The sequence below is a fragment of the Saccopteryx bilineata genome, chromosome 1 (genome assembly GCF_036850765.1).
Source record: "Saccopteryx bilineata isolate mSacBil1 chromosome 1, mSacBil1_pri_phased_curated, whole genome shotgun sequence".
Taxonomy (NCBI): Eukaryota; Metazoa; Chordata; class Mammalia; order Chiroptera; family Emballonuridae; genus Saccopteryx; species Saccopteryx bilineata.
This window is the reverse complement of record NC_089490.1, coordinates 227,137,360-227,158,965: the sequence shown is the minus strand read 5'-3', so window position 1 is coordinate 227,158,965 and position 21,606 is coordinate 227,137,360. Positions and strand designations below refer to the sequence as shown.

The following is a 21,606-nucleotide window of genomic DNA, read 5'->3' as shown; positions in this document are numbered from 1 at the left end:
TGCTCAAGAAATAACATCAACTTAGGGCATCAGAACCCAAAATATGCCAACTGCAGAATTTTCTAGCAGCCAGAGTAAAATAGAAAATACAATCAATTATACAGTTCTCATGATCATAGAGAAAGAAGTACACACACCTACTTCTCAAAGGGAATGACTTTTGCTAGCACTGGATCCTAGCAGAATTTCTCACTTTATATAGAAAACAAGTCTATCTACGCAGGACTGGCTAGAAGGCTGGCAGTGGGCCTTCTGGAAAGCTGAATGAACTTACTCCTCTTTCCAGTCCCAGGTTCCAGCTGCTGGCCCTAGCTAGTGGCACCACCTGGCTCTGCTACTCCCCAGACCCAGGCTGAGAATGAGGGAGGTACATCGTCCATCTGCCCTGCCTCTTCCCTTGTCTGCTCACAGCCACAGGTGTGCGCTTGGGTAGTGAGTCCCCCTGGGAGCCTTCTCTGGGGCTGGTCCAAAGACAAACACTGATAAGAGGACCTGACGCCTGGGAGGCTGCCACTGGAAAGAACGCCGCTGATGAGAGGGACGCTGCCCTGGCCTGGCTCTGGCCCTGGCAGATGGCCAGTGGTCACGACTCTGGGATCCTGAGGCTCCTTTTTCCTTTCCCAGCTCCATCTAGGAGCAGGACCCTGGAGGCCACAAGCAGGGAGACCCAGGGAGGAAAGGGGACCCAGTATCTTTCTAACGCTGTGCCTGCTCTGAAGCAGATGCAATGTTCACTTGTTGAATTCAAAGGGGAGTTGGTTCTGACACCGCAGAGGACCTCCCCCAAACAGGTGCTGCTGAAATGTTGGTGATAAGCTCCACCCACCAAACCAAAGGGGCCTGGTGATACCACCTTGTGCAAGGCCCAAAAACTCAGTGGACATTAAATATGCAGAGAAGGAAAGTGAGCAGGAAACTGAAACCAAGGGGGATGGGCATACATCCTGGCAAAACTTCACATATGCAAGGTAAAGCACCTGGAGGGGCCAGGATTCCTTCTCAAGAAGCATTAATTCAGCAACCTGCCTGACAGGTGATCAAGGGACTCCTATCTTAACAAGAGATGATCAAAGCATGTCTTCAGGGCCCATCTGGTAGGGGCCATTGCCCGCGCTCAGTGCTGGAGGAGAACCATAACTTACTGTGTATGGTGGGGATGCGTGGGTCTCAGCCTCACTTCCTTTGTCTCTTGCTGACTCCTCTGTCTGCAAATAACAGCAGACACTTCTGATGATAAACAAAACTGGTCTTCCTGAACTAACAGCCTCCAAACAAGCAGACTATTAACACCCAGAATAATAGTACCAGCTGGCACCAGGCTCCCAGTGGCAGCCCAAGAGGGGGAGGGAGGGCAGAGCAGGAAGAAGGGAAGGGGGTGGGGAGGGAACGCACACATTTCACCCAATGGCCCACGCCTCTCTGGGTAAATAAAACCTGGAGAAGGCTGTTGATATGTGAATGGGTGGAGAGTGAACCCACATCTCCTCCCAGGTCCTGGCTGGGGGTGGTCCTGGCTGGGTATGATGGGGTGAGGGGTCCTTTACCTTATAGTTCAGAGGGCTGAGGTGCTTGAAGCATCCAAAGCAGGTGTAGGCCAGGCAGCCCAGGATGGTGAGGAGCACGACCAGGAAGGTAAACAGGGTGGCAGGGGCTGTCAGACCTGGGCACAAAGGGATGCCAGCCTCAGAGAAGGAGGAAGAGGGAGCTGCCATTCACCCTCACCCTCCTGAGGAAAGGGGTGCAGGAACTTGGGAGGACTTCTCCCTCTGCCAGGAAATAAAGAGAAGGCACTTCCACCCCCTCAAGCAGCTGGGATGGTGTCTTCACAGCCAGGGATGCAGAGCAGTCCCTCAGCAGCTGGCATTATTCTGCTCAGATTATCCTGCATGTCCACACTGCGAGGTATGAGGACCTGGACCCATCCACTGCCAAACAGCAGTCTGAACCAGCTTCCCCATCTCCTCTGGTGCAGCCCTGCACAGCTGACAAAGGGACCATCTTCTCTCTTAGGCTCTCTGGGACAGTCAGCCTGGCCTTTACCAGGGTCAACACTGCTCCCAACCACCCTTCACCTTGGATGCCACATTCAGACTGGACACCCAACCAGCCCTCACCCTGGGTACCATTTTCTGATTGGACACTCAACCAGCCCTCAACCTGGGTACCAACTCCTGATTGGACATTGAATTGATGCTGTTAAAGTAACGAGAGATTTGACTGGCTGGAATGGATATGGGAACGTGAGGCCGACAGCTGCCACCCTAGCCTTGGGTCAAAGGGCCCCTCACCCAGGCGCAGGAAGGAGAAGAAGTAGAGCCAGAAGAGGCACAGGATGGGAGCAGCCAAGGCCTGGTTCACAGCTGCGAAATGGATCCTCTTCTCCAGCTTGGCGGGGAGATAGGCAAAGTAGAGATTGTGCCGGTCCACCATGTGCTTAAGCAGGATGTAGATGAGGCCTGCAGAGATGGGGAGGGCTGTGAGCCGGAGACCTGGCTGGGCCACAAGGGCCCCTCTGTCCCCTTCTTCCTGGAGTGGCTATTTGTGCATGGAACTGGGGCTGGGTCTGCTGTTTAACCACATGAACCAAAAGGTGGTCAAGTATATAAATGCACATCCTGGCTGCTAGTATTCTTAGTACCTCTACCCTCCCCCTTCCTGGTTTCTCTCTGATTCCAAGGAGTAGAGGTGTCTATGATTCTCTGCCCAAGGAACACTGAAATTCTAGCATCATCTTGGGAAAAGAGACTCCCTGACGCCCAGAGACCTGCCTCAGCTGCTTCTGGAGCCCTCCCATGCTGAGCACCCCTGGACCCCCCAGTGTTCCCCTCTCCTTTCCTTCTCCCACTCAAGCTGGCCTTGTGCCCTCAGTCAGTAGATGCCCAAGGATCTTAACCTAGGGGCGGCACATAAGGTGGGTCCTGGCTTTTATGTCAGGTTCTTAAATTTTTTGTTTTGTTTTGTTTTGAAAGAGTAATACTACAGTTTTAAAATAATACCAGAGAGTAAACAGGGAAAACTAAAACTTCCTCCTACCCCTAAACCTCAGCTATCACTGTCAAGTCTCTCGGGTATTGTTTCCTTCTAGAGTCTTCCATTTGTCAGCCAGTTCCTGACGTTTTATTTTAGTTGCAAGATGTTGACCTTTAAAATCAAACATCTCTAAGTTCAAATCCCTACTCTCTTCCTCAGTGGCACATATCACATGCTTCATCTGTGAGAGGGGACAGAAGCCAGACCTGGCTTGTAGGATTGCGTGAGAATGAGTGTGATCATCGTGGGGAGGTGCAAAGGCGACTGGCCAGAGTGACAGCACATACAAGAACCTCTATCATTAATGCCGACCCAGAATGAAGTGGCAGAGAAGCTCAGAGCAGGAGAAGTACTGAGGGAGGCCACAGTTTAGGAGGCCAGTGGGAGGAATTCACAGGAAGTGAAATTAAATTTGGTTTTGTTCCTTGACACTTTGTGGTTTTTGCAGCTACAAAAGGTCCTTTGTCTGTGGGTCTCCATAATGCCCCGTGATGGCTGTCTCAGGGTATTTGGAGGAAATCAGGTACCCACCTACCCTAGACAAGCTCCTGGGCCACTCACCAAATGGCGCAATGATGGGGCAGGTGATACTGTATGCCATAATGACAGTAAAGACACACAGCGTCCACGCGTACATGGCTCCGAACTCGTACTCGAAGGCCTGGTTCTGGGAGGAGGAGAAGGTGGTGAGGCCCTTCCAGGTTTGCTGCACCCCAAACCCCCCTCTGATAGCTCCACATGGTGAGGGAAAAGCCAGTGAGAGGGATTTTGAAAATGGGAGACTCGCAAGCCCCCCACCTCTCGAGGTCCTTTCTCTCCCTCCACAACCAGCTTTGCTCAGTCCACACCCAGACCTCCCAAGGTGTAGTGATTCATGCTGTCTCAGTGTTTCCTTTGTCTGAATCATGTCTACCCAGCAGGCCCCTGCACTCTTGGAGGGCAGAGATGGTGCCTCTGCAGGCAGACTGTCGAGTGATACCCTGCAGATTTTGGCATCAGACCCAGGTCAGCTCTGCCCCTTCTGGCATGTGCCCTGGGCCACGTGCTTAACCTCCCTATAGCTTAGTCTGTGTGTCTGCCAAGTAAGGTACCAGCAGTGGTGTCCATCTCAGGGGGCTCTGAGGATTAAATGAAAGCATGTGCACATCTCTGACTCTCCTCTCGTGGTACCCACGTGGCAAAGGAGAATAAAAGAGAACCCACACCACCCAATTTAGGGAACAAATGCCACAAGCCCCAAACACCTTTGATATCTGAGATAATCTAAAGAATTCATGCCAATGAGGCCCTGGCTGGTTGGCTCAGTGGTAGAGTGTCAGCCTGGCATGCGGGAGTCCCAGGTTTGATTCCCGGCCAGGGCACACAGGAGAAGCGCCCATCTGCTTCTCCACCCCTCCCCCTCTCCTTCCTCTCTCTCTCTCTCTTCCCCTCCCGCAGCCAAGGCTCCATTGGAGCAAAGTTGGCCTCTGGTTTGGGGCAGGTAAAGTCTGTCCCTGATGGGCAGAGCATCGCCCCCTGGTGGGAGTGCCAGGTGGATCCCGGTCAGGCGCATGTGGGAGTCTGGCTGCCTCCTCGTTTCCAACTTCAGAAAAATACAAAAAAAAAAAAAAAAAAAAAAAGAATTCATGCCAATGAATGCCCCAAAATAAGGAACATGTAATGTTAGTTGTATGTGCGTGTGACCAAAACGATTAAAATGCAAAAATCCATGCTCTCCCCTCCAGCCAGTAAGTTATAAGTTATAGAGTGGAGATTTATGCAGACAGGCCACTTTCACATAGGGTCCTCACTCCTCTACCCCCTACAGAGGTGGCCCTGTGTCCCTGGTGAGAGACACTTTGCAAAGTGCATGGCACTGGACAGGGTGGCAGGGGAAATGCCTGAGGTGCGGAAGGTCAGAGGGGAGTCAGTGCACCTGCTTGACATTCCTGCGGTCGGCGGCGGTCTTGGCCATGATCATGCGGAAGGTGTAGAGGATGAGTCCAGGCAGCCGCAGCAGCTCCATGCCATTGCCGATAAAGGCTGAAGCGATGACATAGTTCACAAAGAAGGCTCCCTGGTCGGGCAGGAAGACGCACCTGGGGAACCCGGCAGGGGCATGAGCTGAGAGCCAGGACAGCCTCCTTCCTGCCAAGGAAGCTTTGTACTTGACCCTCCGTTTGGTATGTGCGTGTGCAGCGCACACATGTGCCAGGCACTGTTCTAAGCACTGAGAATGAAACAAAGCCCCTGACCTCACTCTCATGGCTTACGTCCTAGATGGGCGATACACAAACAAACATGTACAAACATGTATGCCTGGTGTGAGGCAAAGAAAGCAGGTGGGAGATGTTTGCTCTGCTATGCACAGCGGTCAGAGATGCCTTTCTGATATGGTGATTTTGTGCAGAAGAGGTAAAGAGTGAGGGTCATTTGGATACCAGGGAGAGAACATCCCGACAGCGGATACAACAGGTAATGACCCTCAGGGAAGTGTGCCTGGCAAGTCGATGGGACAAGAGGCAGGGGCTGGAGAGGACCAGCCAGGGGGAAAGGCAGGGCATGAGGCCACAGTGTATGGAGGGCTGGCCCAGGGCAGAAGAGCAGCTCTGAGTGCAGGGAGGCCACCGAGGGCAGGGGAATCACACAGATGGCTACTGCTGTCATCTGTGCATGGCATAATGGTGGTCATGGTGGAAATTGTGGGAGCAGCAGAGTTGGAGATAAAAGTCAGGAGTTTGGTTTGGGGCAGGTAAAGTCTGAGATGCCCAATAGAACCCCAAGTGGGGCTGTGGCAGGCAGTGGGCTATGGAGTCCAGAAGGGCAGGCTGGGGTTATAAATGTGACTTCAGCCTGACCAGGCAGTGGTGCAGCGGATAGAGCATTGAACTGGGACGCAGAGGACCCAGGTTCAAGACCCCAAGGTCTCCAGCTTGAGCATGGGTTCATCTGGTTTGAGCAAAGCTCACCAGCTTGGGCCCAAGGTCACTGGCTTGAGCAAGGGGTTACTCGGTCTGCTGTAGCCTCCTGGTCAAGGCACATATGAGAAAGCAATCAGTAAACAACTAAGGTGCTGCAATGAAGAATTGATGCTTCTCATCTCTCTCCCTTTCTGTCTGTCTGTCCCTATCTGTCCCTCTCTCTGATTCTGTCTCTGTAAAAAAAAAAAAAAAAAGTGACTTCATCCACATTCTAATTCAGGAGTCATCAGGTGGCATTAAAGCCAAGAGTCCAGCTAAGATCACCTAGAGAAGGAGTGTGGCTAGAAGACTGAGGGCTGAGCCCTCAGACAGCTGATATTTAGAGTTTGGGAAGATGCAAAAGAACCTACCCAAGAGACTGAGATGGGGGAACCAAGAGAGGGGAGAACCAATGTCAGTGAAGGAGGAAGGCATGATGGTGCTGATAGATCAGGTCAAATGAAGACTGAGAGCTGACCATTGCACTTGGCAATCTGGAAGTCACTGTCAACCTAGACAAGGGCTGTTTGGGTAGGGGGATGTCTGTCTGAGGCTGCCAGGTCCTGAGTCACCTGCTTATCCAGCAAGAACCCATTAAAAATAATTCACCCCTTCCTTCCAGAAAATCGCAGTCAGCCTTCCCTACAAATATCTCTTTGGAAAAATCCATCAAGAGCCTAAGAGCCCATATCAGGACTTAAAATTTAGTGCAGTAAGGGCCGAGGCTGCATCCCAGCTCTGTCCCTTAACTAGCTGAGTAGCCTTGGGCAATTTATTCAACATCTCTGGGCCTCAGTCTCCTCATCTGTAAAATGGATATACTGATGCTATCTACCTCATAAGTCATTATAAACTGAAATGAGAAAAGAATAAAGCATTTAGCATAGTGCCTTCTTGAATAATAAGTATCAGTGTTAAGCAGGCATGGTACAAGCTGAAAATATTAACAAGGACACGCATCAGAAAAAAGTTTAGCTCCATTCTCCTGGCAAAAAATAATTCCACAACCCAGTCATTCCAGTCACAATGTTAATTATTACTCTCCATTCCTGCTCCCTGGCCCCACTGAGACCCTGCAGTTTCTTCTCCCCAATGGTTCTGTTCTCGGTAAGTACGTTTCAAAGAATGAATGAGACTGCAATTAATTGAGTCTTGGCCTAAAAGATTAACCACATCTTTGCACACATATCATAAAATGGGCCAGCTCCCTTGGTGCAGCCAATGGCTCTGCCCAGCCTCAGCCCAGCCAGGAACCTGGTAGGGGCGGTGGGGAAGACCCAGGCCCTGTGGTCTCAGGAAGGAAGATATCCGTTCTGAAGCATGAACTACCCTCCCCACCGTGCAGCCCAAGTTCTTGTGGGACATGTACCCAGGGCCGTGGCTCCAAAACTCAGTGTGGTGGATACTTACTCCAACCTGATAGCGGTATTCGAGGTTTTGTCAAAGAGCCACCGGAAGAAAAAATCCAGACTGAAAGACAAATGAATCCTGTAAGAATTTATTTCCAACACTCCATGTGATCACTATACACATTTTCTTTTTCTTTCTTGCTCCAAAAACAGGCCGACTCTCAAGATCCACATTTATCCTTTAAAATGCCACTTACTACAGTGCAACATTCCAGGGCCTACTTTAACAGAAAATTCTTTCTTGGAGATAAACAAAGTCAGGATCAGATCCTCCCACTAAGTGGAAGGCCATGATAAATTTTGTTTTCAAGATTTTAAAAAATACGGTGGTAGGCAAAAGTTGGTTTATAATTGCATTGTGACATTCTTTTTAGTTAATAAAGTTATTAGGGATTTTTATAGCTTGATTTGTAGAGAAAGGAGGGAGAGAGAAAAGGAGGGAAAGAGGAGAGAGAAGGAGAGAGAGGGAGAGAAAGAGGGAGAGAGGGAAAGAGGGAGAGAGAGAGAGAGAGAGAGAGAGGTAAAGCGGGAGAAGCATCAATTTGTTGTTCCATCTAATGCACTCATGGGTTGATTTTTGCATGTGCCCTGACCAGGGATTGGACCTGCAACCTAGGCCTATTGGGATGTAAAGCTATTGTACAATAATAATCATAATCTTTTTCCATGCAAACAATTCTAAACCTACTTTTGCCCACCTCTATATATTTTTAAGGGAAGAGAAATTGTGTCTTCAGGAGAATCAATGGGCCAGCACAATTACACTTCAAGTGAGTGTGACAAGCTCAAATATTGCTAGGGACTTGTATCCACTCCAAAACCGTTTCCATTCTCCTGGGGACAGTGCTCTCCCGATGTGATCCTGATTCTGAATTTACAGCAGGGGCAGCGACATGTACCTGGTAAGGCCAAGGGAGGGCAGAATCAGCACCATGAAGATCAAGAATATGTAGACCTTAGTCATCATGATCCGGTTTTCCCCTGACCTGCAGGAAGTCAGAGATGAGCACCCACAGGCCCTAGTGTCCCAGGTGTTCCCAGTAAGCCATGTGCCCACTGCCCTAGGGGACAGGAGTCAGAGCTCCCAGTACTCACTTGGTCCAGTGAGACTCCAGCAGTGTAGAATAATAGACGATGGACGGGAGCAGGGCTGAGAAGGACCACAGGAGGAGGGTTGGGAAGAACTGGCTGATGATTGGGTCCTGGAAAACAAGGTCCACAGCAGAGAGAGTTGGGGCTTTGAAACCATGATCTATTGGCACAGCAGCTCAATGATCTCCTACGATTGGGGTTTGATCATTCTTGACCCCAATAACCAATGCTGTGCCTGGTACAGGGTAGGTATCCCATACTGTTGGCTGAATAGACAACAATAACACCTTATATTTGTATGGTGGAGCTCTTTAGAATGAAGATAGCAATTTCACATATAGTAATTGAAACCCCCTTGTCTTACTGACCAGATAGATAACCATCTCCATTTCCTATAGAAAACAATGATAATACCAAGGGACAACAGAATGCTGAAGGCCAGAGCCCTTCCCCAGCTGGCCTGCCCACTCAGCTCCCAAAGGCCCCATCAGAACTTACCAGGGCTACTTCATGTTTGTCCCCAGTCCTGTCTATGTCCATTGTACTTGTTATTGTAATGACATGACCTGATTAACTTACTACTTCCCCTGATTAAGTGAGCATAAAATAGAAAATTTCTTTGAAAACTAACTTTGGAAAGTCTTGCTAAAGGCCAATAAAAAATGCTGTTGAATGAGATAAGAATACATTAACTATAGAAGACCGAGGAGCCCTAGGAGGGTCCTATACTTAGAATGGCTTCACAAGTATCTTTAAGTTCTTGCTTTCCTGTAAGAGACCAAAACTAGAATCACATAAAATGAAATAAGGATATAGTTTGTGTAAAATTGATGAAGGGGAACTCTGAAATCAGCAGCTTTATCTTCAAAAGAACGGGCCTTGACTATACATCAAAAGATGGGCCAAAAAATGAACATTTATGTGCTTTAAATCTAGTGAACAATGCTAATGTACACTATGTATTTTTTATTTTTTTTTTAATTAATTAATTTATTTATTCATTTTTAGAGAGGAGAGAGAGACAGAGAGAGAGAAGGGGAGGAGCTGGAAGCATCAACTCCCATATGTGCCTTGACCAGGCAAGCCCAGGGTTTCGAACCGGCGACCTCAGCATTTCCAGGTCGACGCTTTATCCACTGTGCCACCACAGGTCAGGCCACTATGTATTTTTTATTATATATTGAGTCAGATAAGAAAGAGAGCTTCAACCATACATTAGCTCAATCACCATCACAACAGTCCCCTGAGTGTAAGAGGGCAAGTTTTTTACTCCAGTTTTCAGATGAAAAACCAAGGCTCAGAATGCATCAGCTGGGGGAATGGCAGATGGAGGACCAGGACCTCGGGCCCCCAGCCCAGCATGCTTTCCAAAACTGATTAGCCTGACCAGGCGGTGGCGCAGTGGATAAGAGCATTGGACTGGGATGCAGAGGACCCAGGTTCGAGACCCCAGGTCACCAGCTTGAGCGCGGGCTCATCTAGTTTGAGCAAAGCTCACCAACTTGGACCCAAGGTCACTAACTTGAGCAAGGGGTTACTCGGTCTGCTGAAGGCCCACGGTCAAGGCACATATGAGAAAGCAGTGAACAACTAAGGTGTCGCAACGAAAAAACTGATGATTGATGCTTCTCATCTCTCTCCATTCCTGTCTGTCTGTCCCAATCTATCCCTCTCTCTGACTCTCTCTCTGGCTCTGTAAAGTTTAAAAAATTAATTAATTAATTAATTAAGTTTTTAAAAACCTGTGATTAACCACACATCAAGTGGAACTGGAGGGGGGTAATATTTAGGGTAATATTTCAGCAAAGCCAACATCTTTTAGACTAGATGCCAATTTAGGGAGTGTTTAGCTGTTATCCCATCAGTCTGCCTAAGATTTTTAAAAACCATTCATTACCTATCCAGAATCCATGACTTTGTAGCAAGAGTATTAGAAACTGAAATGTTGGCCCTGGCCGGTTGGCTCAGTGGTAGAGCGTCGGCCTGGCGTGCGGGAGTCCCGGGTTCGATTCCCGGCCAGGGCACACAGGGGAAGTGCCCATCTGCTTCCCCACCCTCCCCCTCTCCTTCCTCTCTGTCTCTCTCTTCCCCTCCCGCAGCCGAGGCTCCATTGGAGCAGAGATGGCCCGGGCGCTGAGAATGGCTCTGTGGCCTCTGCCTCAGGCGCTAGAATGGCTCTGGATGCAACAGAGTGATGCCCCAGAGGGGCAGAGCATCGCCCCTTGGTGGGCATGTCGGGTGGATCCTGGTCGGGCGCATGCGGCAGTCTGACTGCCTCCCCGTTCCCAGCTTCGGAAAAATGAAAAAAAAAAAAAAGAAAGAAACTGAAATGTCAAAGAAGCAATTCCTGGTTCTGCCACCTCGATCCATCCTTTGCTGCCCGCTCCCCGTGACCCCCTTTGCTCACCTGCACCACCGGCACCTCGCTGTGACCGGGCCCAGAGACAGCTGACATCCTGCTTTTAGTATAAGCTGCCAACATCCACCAGAAAGTCTACACAATTTTTTTTAAAGACTCTTTTTTTCATTTTATTTATTTTTATTTTTTTAGATTTTATTTATTCAGTTTTTTATTGGAGAGAGAGAGAGAGAGAGAGAGAGAGAGAAGGGGGAGGAGCAGGAAGCATCAACTCCCGTATGTGCCTTGACCAGGCAAGCGCAGAGTTTCGAACCGGCAACCTCAACATTCCAGGTCGACGCTTTATCCACTGCGCCACCACAGGTCAGGCTACACAATTTTTTAATGGATACTTAACATGCTATCAGACCAAATATACTTCATTCAACTCAAATGACACCTACTGATGAATATTTAGATTGATTCCATCCATGTATATGTAATTATATATTATGAATAAATGAATATATGGGATATAATGATATGCATTTATTATATGTTATATATAATGAAATTTTACATATATATATAGTGTTTAAATTACTAGAAGACATTGCACTAAATGTGACCATGTCTGCTTAGGGCTTAAAATCACAGACATGATTATATATGCCAATTATACCTCAATAAAAAGTATTTATTTATTTTAAAAGTAGTACAGACATGAGCTGGAAAACAAGACACCCTGATTCACTGTCCCCTACATCCCTTGTCCCCTTCCCTCCACCACCCATCACACCTATCATCACCAGCATTCCTGGGATGGGCCTTGCAGAATGGTCACTCACATTCAGCGCATGGATAGGTTTGGTGACATTGAACTTGTCCATGGTGGAGAGGATGATGGAGGGTGTGGTCAGAAAAAACAGCACCACGAAGAGCGTGAAATTGATGCCCAGCCACTGGACCCACCAGCGGAAGCCCTGGATAGAGAGGTTCTTCCTGCGGAGGAGGGGACACAAGCCCTTATCTCCCGGATGTGGCCACTGGCCACACCAGCAATGCCCACGACTTAGGTGGGTCAGAAGGGACAGGCCTAAGGGCTCTGACTTAGGGCTCATTTTGACCTAGCACTACAGACAAGTTATCTGCACTGACCATCAGCTACAGAAAGGTCAAATACTGTATTGAGGTGCTAGCAGCTCAGAGGGAAAATAGGTTATTCACTGCTAACAAGTTATAGCACTGTTGAAGTGATAATATTTTAGATATGCAGAGAGAGATAATGTTATTAAAATTAATTTCAATTTTTTGTTTTTACTCTTTTAATGTGTCCCCGGGCTAATGAGGAAGGTGACAGTTGACCTAAGGCTATAATGTCCGAGACACACATTCCAGGCCTGGGGGCTCACCAGCAGATGTCCTCGGGGTAAGCGGCAAAGGTGACTGTCCACTTGGAGATGCAGAGTTCTCTGCTGTAGGGGGACGGCTGGGGCTCGCCTTTGCACGCAAGGCCCTGACACTTGCAGGCATTGAAGTCTTTCAGGATGCTGCCAGGAAATGCAGAAATGTTAAGGGCCCAGACCACACGGTGCCATGTACATGCTCAGCACAGAGGACAGAGTAAGACTGGGAGCCTCATGATGCAGGACCGCTTTATTATTATTACTTTATTATAATCAATGCTATAAAAGAGACAACATGCTTGGCACACTACGTGGAGGATTTGGGTGGTTTTTGGGGGGGGTTCTTTTTTTGAGAGAGAGAGAGAGAGAGAGAGAAAGAGAGAGACAAGAAAGGAGAGAGAAAAGAAGCATCAACTCATAGTTGTGGCACTTTAGTTGTTCATCGATTGCTTCCCATATGTGCCTTGATGGAGGGGAGGGAGAGGCTCAAGCCAGCAACCATGGGATCATGTCGATGACCTCACACTGAAGCTGGCAACCTCAGGGTTTCAAGCCTGGGACCTCAACGTCCCAGGTTGACACTCTATCCACTGTGCCACCACTGGTCAGGCACAGGCTACATGGAGGATTTTGTTTAATCCTCTGAACAATCCTGCTAGCCAAGGGTTATTATTCCTATTTTACAGATAAGAAAACTGAGGCTCCCTGAGTTAGGTTCCGCGCCCATACTGTTTGCACTGCCCCTACACTGCTCTCCCCTGGGCCCTTCTGTCAGCACTTCACCCTCCGATTCTCTCATTTACTCCCCAGGCCCCGTAGTTGTTATCAGATCACACTATATGAGGCATGCTCTCATTCCAATCCAAGGTTTCCCTAGGACTCCCACCTCAACCCTTGCCAGCTCAACAGGTCCTAATTTCCCCTGTTTGTCTCCCACAAGCTTCCCTGTTGTTGTCTCAGAACATTCCTCCTCTTTCCACTGGCCTCCTGGCCCCAGCCTCACTTCAGGGTCTGCAAAGCACACCCAGGAGACCCTTGCCAGGGTCCACGGTGCCCAAGGGAAGGCAAGGGAGGGGCTTTTCTTTGGCCACCTGCTTTCCACATCCCTCTCCTGACCTCATCCCTCTGCTGCTCCCAAGGCGACAGGACACCGAGACCCCAGGTATGGGTACATTTATGAGCTAGAGTCCAGGCATTATGCAGTGAGCACCCTGGAGTGTGCATGGGTCTGCCCCACCACTGTCATTTGTAGGAATACGGGAGCCCATGCACAGAGAAGGATGTGTGGTTGCAGAGGGGATGTCTGAAGGAAGGTGACATCCATCCTGCCTGGCAGAATGCTGGGACATGGGACACAGAGCCTAGGGCACCCCCTGGGGTAGTTGGTGTGAGCCCGACAGCAAGGTAAGGCCACATCCACCCGAAAAGTCTCAGCTAGAGTCGCCCATGCCCAGCTGTCATACACATATGGGCTTGGCTCACCAAGGGCGTGAGTGAGATGGCTTCCTCCCCTGCCAGACTTGGGGAAATAGATGGACATACCACTGTCAGACCCCAGTGATGTGAGTGCCACCTCTACCCAAGAAGGGCAGTGAGGTATCTGGAGAGAGATAAGGGAGTCAGCCACAGAAGGGCCTGGGACACTCACTAGGTGGCCATGGACTTCTCCTGGAATGTGACGAAGGCCATCCCCAGGGGCTGGTCCTGGACCCTGAACTCCTCCTCTGTGATCCTCTCCATCAGCCTGTCCTTCATGCATGTATAATAAAAGATGGCATCCTCCTACCAGAGGACACATCCCTGTAATGATGCAGCCCATGTAGGTGGCAGGGGGACCCCAGCACCGTGCACCTGGCCATGGTGTGGGCCTCACCCGCTCACAGCCCTGCACTTCGCAGCAGCAGAACTGGCCACAGGGCTTGGGGTTGATGAGGGTCCGTTGGCCTGTCTTCACCTGCAGGTTTGTGTAATAGGTCAGGCTCTTCTCAGTCTTTTTTCTGCAGTTGAGGGGGGCAGAAGGAGGGGACAAACTTCAGATCCACAATCTGGTGTCATAGACCCAACATCCGCTATTCAACCATCAGTCACCACCAGAGCTGGGAGTTCAGCTTTCTGAACAGATAAAGACAGAGCCTCCTCCTCCCTTCCCAGTTGGGAGATCCTTGATGGGATCCAAGGCCATCAAGGAAGGAGGGTGGGCATCTGAGAGGGGAAGGGTCAGAAAGCTGCAGGCCAGGCCCTGGCTGGTTGGCTCAGTGGTGGAGCGTTGGCCCGGCATGTGGATGTCCCAGGTTCAATTCTCAGTCAGGGCACACAGGAGAAGTGACCATCTGTTTCTCCACCCCTTCCTCTCCCCCTTATCTCTTTTTCTCTCTCTCTCTTCCCCTCCCACAGCCATGGCTTGATTGGTTTGAGCACATCAGCTCTGGGCACTGAGGATGGCTTCATGGCCTCAGGTGCTAAAAGTAGCTCGGTTGCAAGCATGCCCCTAGATGGGCACAGCACTGACCCCAGATGGGGGTTGCCAGGTGGATCCTGATCAGGGCACATGTGGGAGTCTGTCTCTTTATCTCCCCTCCTCTGACTTAGAAAAGGAGGGAAAAAAAAGAAAGCTGCAGGCCAGCTTAACCCAGGTATGCCCGCCCATCACCCACTCTTACCTCTCCTTGCACAAGTAGATCAGCTTGGCCACGTTGTAGCACAGCTGGACCTCCACCACTTCACATGTAGGATATGCATCCCTGTGCCCAGGGCAGGCCAGAGGCAAAAGCCAGCATTAGAAAAGAGAACCCCTAGGCAGGTGAGATCCCCACATCGCCAAAGGTAGCAGAGCAATCACTGCTCATTTCTGTGCCAGCGGAGACCTTTTTTTTCCCCTCTTTTAGCACCAGCAGAGCCAGCAAAAGGCAGCCATTTATTTGATGCCCACGTGACAGGGTCTTAGCTATCACCCAGGTGCCCAAGGGGAAGACATAGGGCACTCACCCAAAGTGCCTACCCCATAGGACTGTGTGATCCCTCCTGGAGGGGCTCAGTCCCCTCTGGCCACAGCCCTGCTGTCCAAAAGGGACCCTGCTCACCGGAAGTGGCTCTCCACAGCCTCCTTTGTGGCGTGCCTGGGGAGTCCTGTAATGAACAGGGTCCGTCTCACCTGCCGGAGGAACACAGCAGAGAGAAAAGTTACCAGGACAAGCCAGTCTTGGGTGTTCAGGAGCTCTCATTCCGGGGCCTGGCAGAGCCCGGAAGCATGATATCTACATGAACCTTTTCCCCAGCTGCACAAAGACCATTTTCAAAGCAATTCTATGAGCCTCCTTTGCATGACGGGCTGAGAAAGAACCCAGAGAAGGGAAGTGACTCAATTAGGGTCACACAGCAGATGAGAGGAGGGCCCAGGCCTGGAACCAGGTAACAGAAACTGCTCTCTTCCCTCAAGCTGTGTGCTGCAAAGAGAGACGAAGCTCTCTCAATTTGAATGTCTTGAAAGTTACTTAGAATCAGTAATGACAAGCCCGTACCCCACAAGAGGGAAAATAACTAAATCCTGAAATAATTCATCAGAAGAAAGACTTGTTTAAGATAATGGGAAGTTTAGGCCTGACCTGTGGTGGTGCAGTGGATAAAGTGTCAACCTGGAATGCTGAGGTTGCTGGTTCGAAACCCCGGACTTGCCTGGTCAATGCACATACGGGAGTTGATGCTTCCTGCTCCTCCCCTGTTCTAACTCTCTCTTTCCTTCCTTCCTTCCTTTCTCTCTCTCTCTCTCTCTCTCTCTCTCTCTCCAATAAAAATGAATAAATACAATCTAAAAGATAAATAAATTTAATTTTAAAAAATATAATGGCAAGTTTGAATGGAAATACACAAACCAGGTTTCATAGACAGCCTGCCGGAGGCTCAGTGCTGTCCTGCTCCTGCGGAATACGGAATACGCAGGGGACATAGTATCTCTCCGCCCGCCTGGGTCCCTCCCCATCCCCTGGCCCACCCCCAGCCCCACCGCACTCACCAGGTTCTCTCCTTTGTACCTGATGGACTGGGTGTGATGCCGCATGAAGCCCACAGTGAGAAAGAGATAAAAGACAGCGAAGACTGTGTGCAGCCAAAGTAGGTCGTTGCTGAGGGGCGGAGGGATACCATTTGCTGTCAGGGTGGGCTCCCAGGCGGGGAGGCGGGGGGGGGGGGGGGGCAGGGGTGCAGGGGCTGGGGCTTGGCTACCTTCATGGCACTGAGGTGCATGGCCAGTGCCCCCACAGACAGAGCCCTGTCCTGACAAATGGACCTCAGATGCACGGGACCCCCTGGTTTGCCAAAACCCTCTCAAAACAGCACTGCTTCCGGCGCGTCTGTGCCCAGAATCCAGCCATACGCTCACAGCAAAGGGGCTTGCGTATATCAGCCAGCCCACCCGCGCTTCCTGCCTTCTCCTTGGCCTCGCCCAGCGGCACCCTTAGTCCCTTCCAACCCTACTCACTCAGTCTGTAGGTTCGCTATCGTCGTCCTCCCAAAACTGTACTGGTCTTTGTCTGCAGAGAAGCACAGATACTTAGTTCCAGCGTCTTCTAGAGTTCCCCAACCAAGACCTCTGCTTCACCCCACGATCCTCCCTGACAACTTCTTGACCCATCATGGGGGTCAAGTCCAAATCTGAATTCGTCTTGCTTTGAGACTTTTTGTGGCATCTCTTGAGAAATCTGGAGAGATCCTACGCTGTTTTGAAAACCAAGATTGGGAATCACTGGCATAAGAAATGGAATCGTGGTGGCATTTTGGAAGCTAGATTCCCACGGTTGCTTGAAAATGTAATTCTTGGTTCTGATTCCGACTTTGAGCACCACAACCGTCTTCCAGATCCACCAATTGTGGCCTCCTGATTGGGGTGGGGGCAGGAAAACATAAATCTTGGGATTTTTTCCCCACCTACTTAGAAGCAGAAATTGGCCCAAGTGTGGGGTAGATTCTTCTCTGGATTTTTAATCTGGTGGAAAAGTCCAGAAAGCCACCTGGAGACCTTCTCACATCTGAGTGTGAGCATGAATCCACCACAGTGAGCCCCCTCCCCCAGGCCTGCTGCTCGGCCTGGGTCCAGTGCAGAGGAGGATGGGAATAGTTACCCAGCATGCCTGACCAGGCGGTGGCGCAGTGGATAGAGTGTCGGACTGGGATGTGGAAGGACCCAGGTTCGAGACCCCGAGGTCACCAGCTTGAGCATGGGCTCATCTGGCTTGAGCAAAGAGCTCACCAGCATGGACCCAAGGTCGCTGGCTCCAGCAGGGGGTTACTCGGTCTGCTGAAGGCCCGCGGTCAAGGCACATGTGAGAAAGCAATCAATGAACAACTAACAAGTTGCAACGCGCAACGAGAAACTGATGATTGATGCTTCTCATCTCTCTTCGTTCCTGTCTGTCTGTCCCTGTCTATCTCTGCCTCTGTAAAAAAAAAAAAAAAAAAAAAAAAAAAAATAGTTACCCAGCAAGTTGCCTGAGAGGTTAACAGGCAGGATGACACACAGGGACAAGAAGCTGACCACCACCAGCAGGAAGATGATGTGTCTCTGGAAGGACAGGTAGTGGATTGCATCCTCCCCACACCACTCCAGGATCTGGTCATCACTGGGCAAGACACACACACAGAACCATAATGAGCAGTAGTCACAGGCCTTCTCAGGGCTTCTTGTGATTTTCTCCTTTAATCCCCACAACCCTGCCACCAGGGAGGTTCTGATTTTATCTCCATTTTTTTATGTATGAGTAAACAGAGGTATGGAAAAGTTACACAACTTTTATAACCACATAGCTCTTAACAGAGGAGCTATGAGAACTTCGGAGCCTGACCTGAGCCCCACACCCTACTCCTGGGAAGAACTGCTACCACTCCCTCTGTCTCCAGAAACACTGGTGGTGCCCATGTTGTGTGGGGTGAGAGGTGTAGGTACAGTGACCTCACAGCCCCTTCCTGCTTCTATGAATGATGTTATTGGCAAGAGGGCTACTGGGAACTTCCTTCTGAAGTTCACAGCCCCGATCTATACCCCCTTAAGCCAAGCTGGGAGAAGGAGGCTGATACATTGCTTAAACATGCCGAGGCTCAGTTCATCCTGCTGCCCCTGGCTCCTCCCTGTGTCTCTGACATGACCCCAGAGATGGGAGGTGACCTGCTCCACCCTTTCCCACACTTGATGCTGTATTTGGAGGCTACAGGTCAGTTGGGGATCCAGAAAATTCCAGGTTCTGACAGCCAGGCTTTCATGGGAGAAGGGGGGGGGTCTCCCTCTTTCCCAGCCTCCTGATGGGAGGTATCCTGAGGGTCCTGCTTGTAGAAGGCTGGGAGAGCACAGCCTGGGAAGAGCTCATGGAGGCCTAAAGAGGCACCTCTGACAGGTGGAGCATGGGCTTGGCGGTCAGACAGACCACAGTGGAATCCAGCTCAGCCACCTGTGAGAGCCAGTCACAGGACTCGCTGAGGCTGAGACTCACCTGAAGCATGGAAAGCACTACCTGCCAGCTACCTGGTAATTAGCAGAGGCACCCGCTGCTGTGCCTGACACCTGGTACACACTCAGAAGTATGCTTGCGAAGGTACTCCTTTTTACTATTTACCTGGAGTTCAAAGCTTTGCAATGAACTACCCTGTTTCCAATTCTAAATAAATGACCAAAATGCACATACCTTGCCCTACTCTCTCTCTGCTTAGTAAATAAATATCAATGAAGACTAAAACCAGCAAATGACCTGACCAGGTGGTGGCGCAGTGGATAGAGCGTCGGACTGGGATGCGGAGGACCCAGGTTCAAGACCCCAAGGTCGCCAGCTTGAGTGCGGGCTCATCTGGTTTGAGCAAAGCTCACCAACTTGGACCCAAGGTCGCTGGCTTGAGCAAGGGGTTACTCGGTCTGCTGAAGGCCCGTGGTCAAGGCACATATGAGAGAGCAATCCATGAACAACTAAGGTGTTGCAACGAAAAACTGATGATTGATACTTCTCATCTCTCTCCGTTCCTGTCTGTCCCTATCTATCCCTCTCTCTGACTCTCTCTCTGTCTCTGTAAATAAATAAATAAATAAATAAATAAATAAATAAATAAATAAATAAAACCAGCAAATGAGCTATGTTCAGTACATACGGTGAGACACTCTTCTGACGTTCTTACCTTGCTAGAGAAAGGCAATTTGGAAGGAAACTGAGAGGTCACTTTAAATGCCAATTGTACTACTGTGTGAGCAGTTGTTAAAATTTAATTACAACTTTTAAAAAGTCAAAGGGGCCTGACTGGGTGGAGGCACAGTGGATAGAGCGTCGGACTGGGATGCGGAAGACCCAGGTTCGAGACCCTGAGGTCGCCAGCTTGAGCGCGGGCTCATCTGGTTTGAGCAAAAGCTCACCAGCTTGGGCCCTGGCCGGTTGGCTCAGTGGTAGAGCGTCAGCCTAGCGTGCGGAAGTCCTGGGTTCGATTCCCGGCCAGGGCACACAGGAGAGGCGCCCATCTGCCTCTCCACCCCTCCCCCTCCTTCCTCTCTGTCTCTCTCTTCCCCTCCCACAGTGAGGCTCCATTGGAGCAAGGATGGCCCGGGAGCTGGGGATGGCTCCTTGGCCTCTGCCCCAGGCGCGAGAGTGGCTCTGGTCGCAACAGAGCTACGCCCTGGAGGGGCAGAGCATTGCCCCCTGGTGGGCAGAGCGTCGCCCCCTGGTGGGCGTTCCGGGTGGATCCCGGTCGGGCGCATGCGGGAGTCTGTCTGACTGTCTCTCCCCGTTTCCAGCTTCAGAAAAAAAAACAAAAGACTCACCAGCTTGGACCCAAGGTTGCTGGCTCGAGCAAGGGGTTACTCGGTCTGCTGAAGGCCCATGGTCAAGGCACATATGAGAAAGCAATCAATGAACAACTAAGCCTGACCTGTGGTGGCGCAGTGGATAAAGCGTTGACCTGGAAATGCTGAGGTCGCCGGTTCAAAACCCTGGGCTTGCCTGGTCAAGGCATATATGGGAGTTGATGCTTCCAGCTCCTCCCCCCTTCTCTCTGTCTCTCTCTCCTCTCTCCCCCTCTTTGTCTCTCTCTCTCTCTCCTCTCTAAAAATGAATAAAAATTAAAAAAAATTAATAAAATCCCCTACTATTATATATAAAAAAAAAAGATAAAAAAAAATGAACTAAGGTGTCGTAACAAAAAACTTATGATTGGTGCTTCTCATCTCTCTCTGTTCCTGTCTGTCTGTCCCTATCTATCCCTCTCTCTGATTCTCTCTCTCTGTCTCTGTAGAAAAAAAAAAGTCAAAGGGTAGTCTTTTCTAAGACTCAAACAGAAGCGAAAACCATTGGGAGTCAAAATGCAAAATCATGTCCTCAACAGAATTAAAATGACAGAGAATTCACAGCTGTGACCTCCCTGCCCCCCACAGCCCCACTCAACAAGAAAGGAGCCTCCCTGTGGAGAGAGGAGTGTTGGGGACATGGGACAATGCAAACAGTGGGCATGGAGAGAAGAGTGACTTCAGCCCAAAGTTGTCGAGCCTTTGCTAGTTACCACGAAGATGATGAGTCAGAGTTTCTGGTTTTGCCCACTGGGTCTAGGACAAGAGTGGGGTCCACAGTCCAGGGTAGGGAGGTGGCCTGAGCCCCAACCAGCAGTGGCCGTGGAGAGAGGCTGACCAAAGGAACACATGCCATGTGCATCTCTTAGAGGTAGGGTCATCGGTGACTTAAAACTCCTTCCTACTGATTCTTTCCTGTATGTGCTGGACTTTTTGCATAATGCACGTATTACTTCCAATATTAGGAAGAAATGTGTCCAAGCAACCTGATTTTATGTTGGGCATCTCCACCTCTCCCACCTCTGTCCCCTCCCTCTCTCCCTGAAATCCTTTCTCCTGCTTCTTCCTGCTCCAAATCAGAGTTCACTGGCTTCTTCTATAGAAACTCTGCCTCCTGGCAGTTCCCCTGGGAACAACACCCCCTCAGACTGCCATGTATACAATCCATACAAATTCACTTGAATTAGGCATAGCAGGTATCATCCTCGGCACCCTTTCATTGTTGGGGAAACTAAGGCCCAGAGAAACAGACTTACACAAGGTCCTGACACTACCTGATAGTTCTTCAATTCTAAGATGTCCTTTTCATATTATTCCAGTGATCATAGCTGATCACGGCTCAACAGGCAGCATTTTCTCATTCCTGGGCCTATGTCAAATAATGTGCATCTGACAACAATGACTTCTTGGATTGGATGGAATATGGCAGCAGGTGGCATTGCCAAGACTCACATCTCAGCTTCTCCCACCACATTGGACATGACTAATCAGCTCACCTGACCAAGCATCTTTTTAGGATTTCTCTCCACAGGCTCCAAGTTTTGAAGAAAAAAAAAATGAAAACTTTTAACCCAATGAGCTGAATACA

At 49.9% G+C, this 21,606-nt stretch overlaps 1 protein-coding gene across 9 annotated transcripts in view; it reads right to left on the bottom strand.

The window, feature by feature from the left end:
* TMEM63A (transmembrane protein 63A) overlaps positions 1 to 21,606 on the bottom strand; it is a 33,693-nt gene that overhangs the window by 1,091 nt on the left and 10,996 nt on the right. For 8 of the 9 annotated variants that reach the window (XM_066237280.1, XM_066237285.1, XM_066237237.1 and 5 more), the window contains 17 exons: positions 17,684 to 17,826; positions 16,689 to 16,740; positions 16,225 to 16,332; positions 15,295 to 15,369; positions 14,875 to 14,955; positions 14,088 to 14,211; positions 13,863 to 13,996; positions 12,221 to 12,358; positions 11,657 to 11,810; positions 8,474 to 8,580; positions 8,278 to 8,364; positions 7,380 to 7,439; positions 4,946 to 5,108; positions 3,592 to 3,697; positions 2,289 to 2,456; positions 1,545 to 1,660; positions 1,143 to 1,205 (listed from right to left, as the gene is read on the bottom strand). In XM_066237280.1, coding sequence (XP_066093377.1) covers positions 1,143 to 1,205; positions 1,545 to 1,660; positions 2,289 to 2,456; positions 3,592 to 3,697; positions 4,946 to 5,108; positions 7,380 to 7,439; positions 8,278 to 8,364; positions 8,474 to 8,580; positions 11,657 to 11,810; positions 12,221 to 12,358; positions 13,863 to 13,996; positions 14,088 to 14,211; positions 14,875 to 14,955; positions 15,295 to 15,369; positions 16,225 to 16,332; positions 16,689 to 16,740; positions 17,684 to 17,826 — 1,879 coding nt within the window. Of the gene's footprint in view, positions 1 to 1,142; positions 1,206 to 1,544; positions 1,661 to 2,288; positions 2,457 to 3,591; positions 3,698 to 4,945; positions 5,109 to 7,379; positions 7,440 to 8,277; positions 8,365 to 8,473; positions 8,581 to 11,656; positions 11,811 to 12,220; positions 12,359 to 13,862; positions 13,997 to 14,087; positions 14,212 to 14,874; positions 14,956 to 15,294; positions 15,370 to 16,223; positions 16,333 to 16,688; positions 16,741 to 17,683; positions 17,827 to 21,606 lie in introns of all 9 variants that reach the window. The other variant, XM_066237272.1, reaches the window with a different exon arrangement.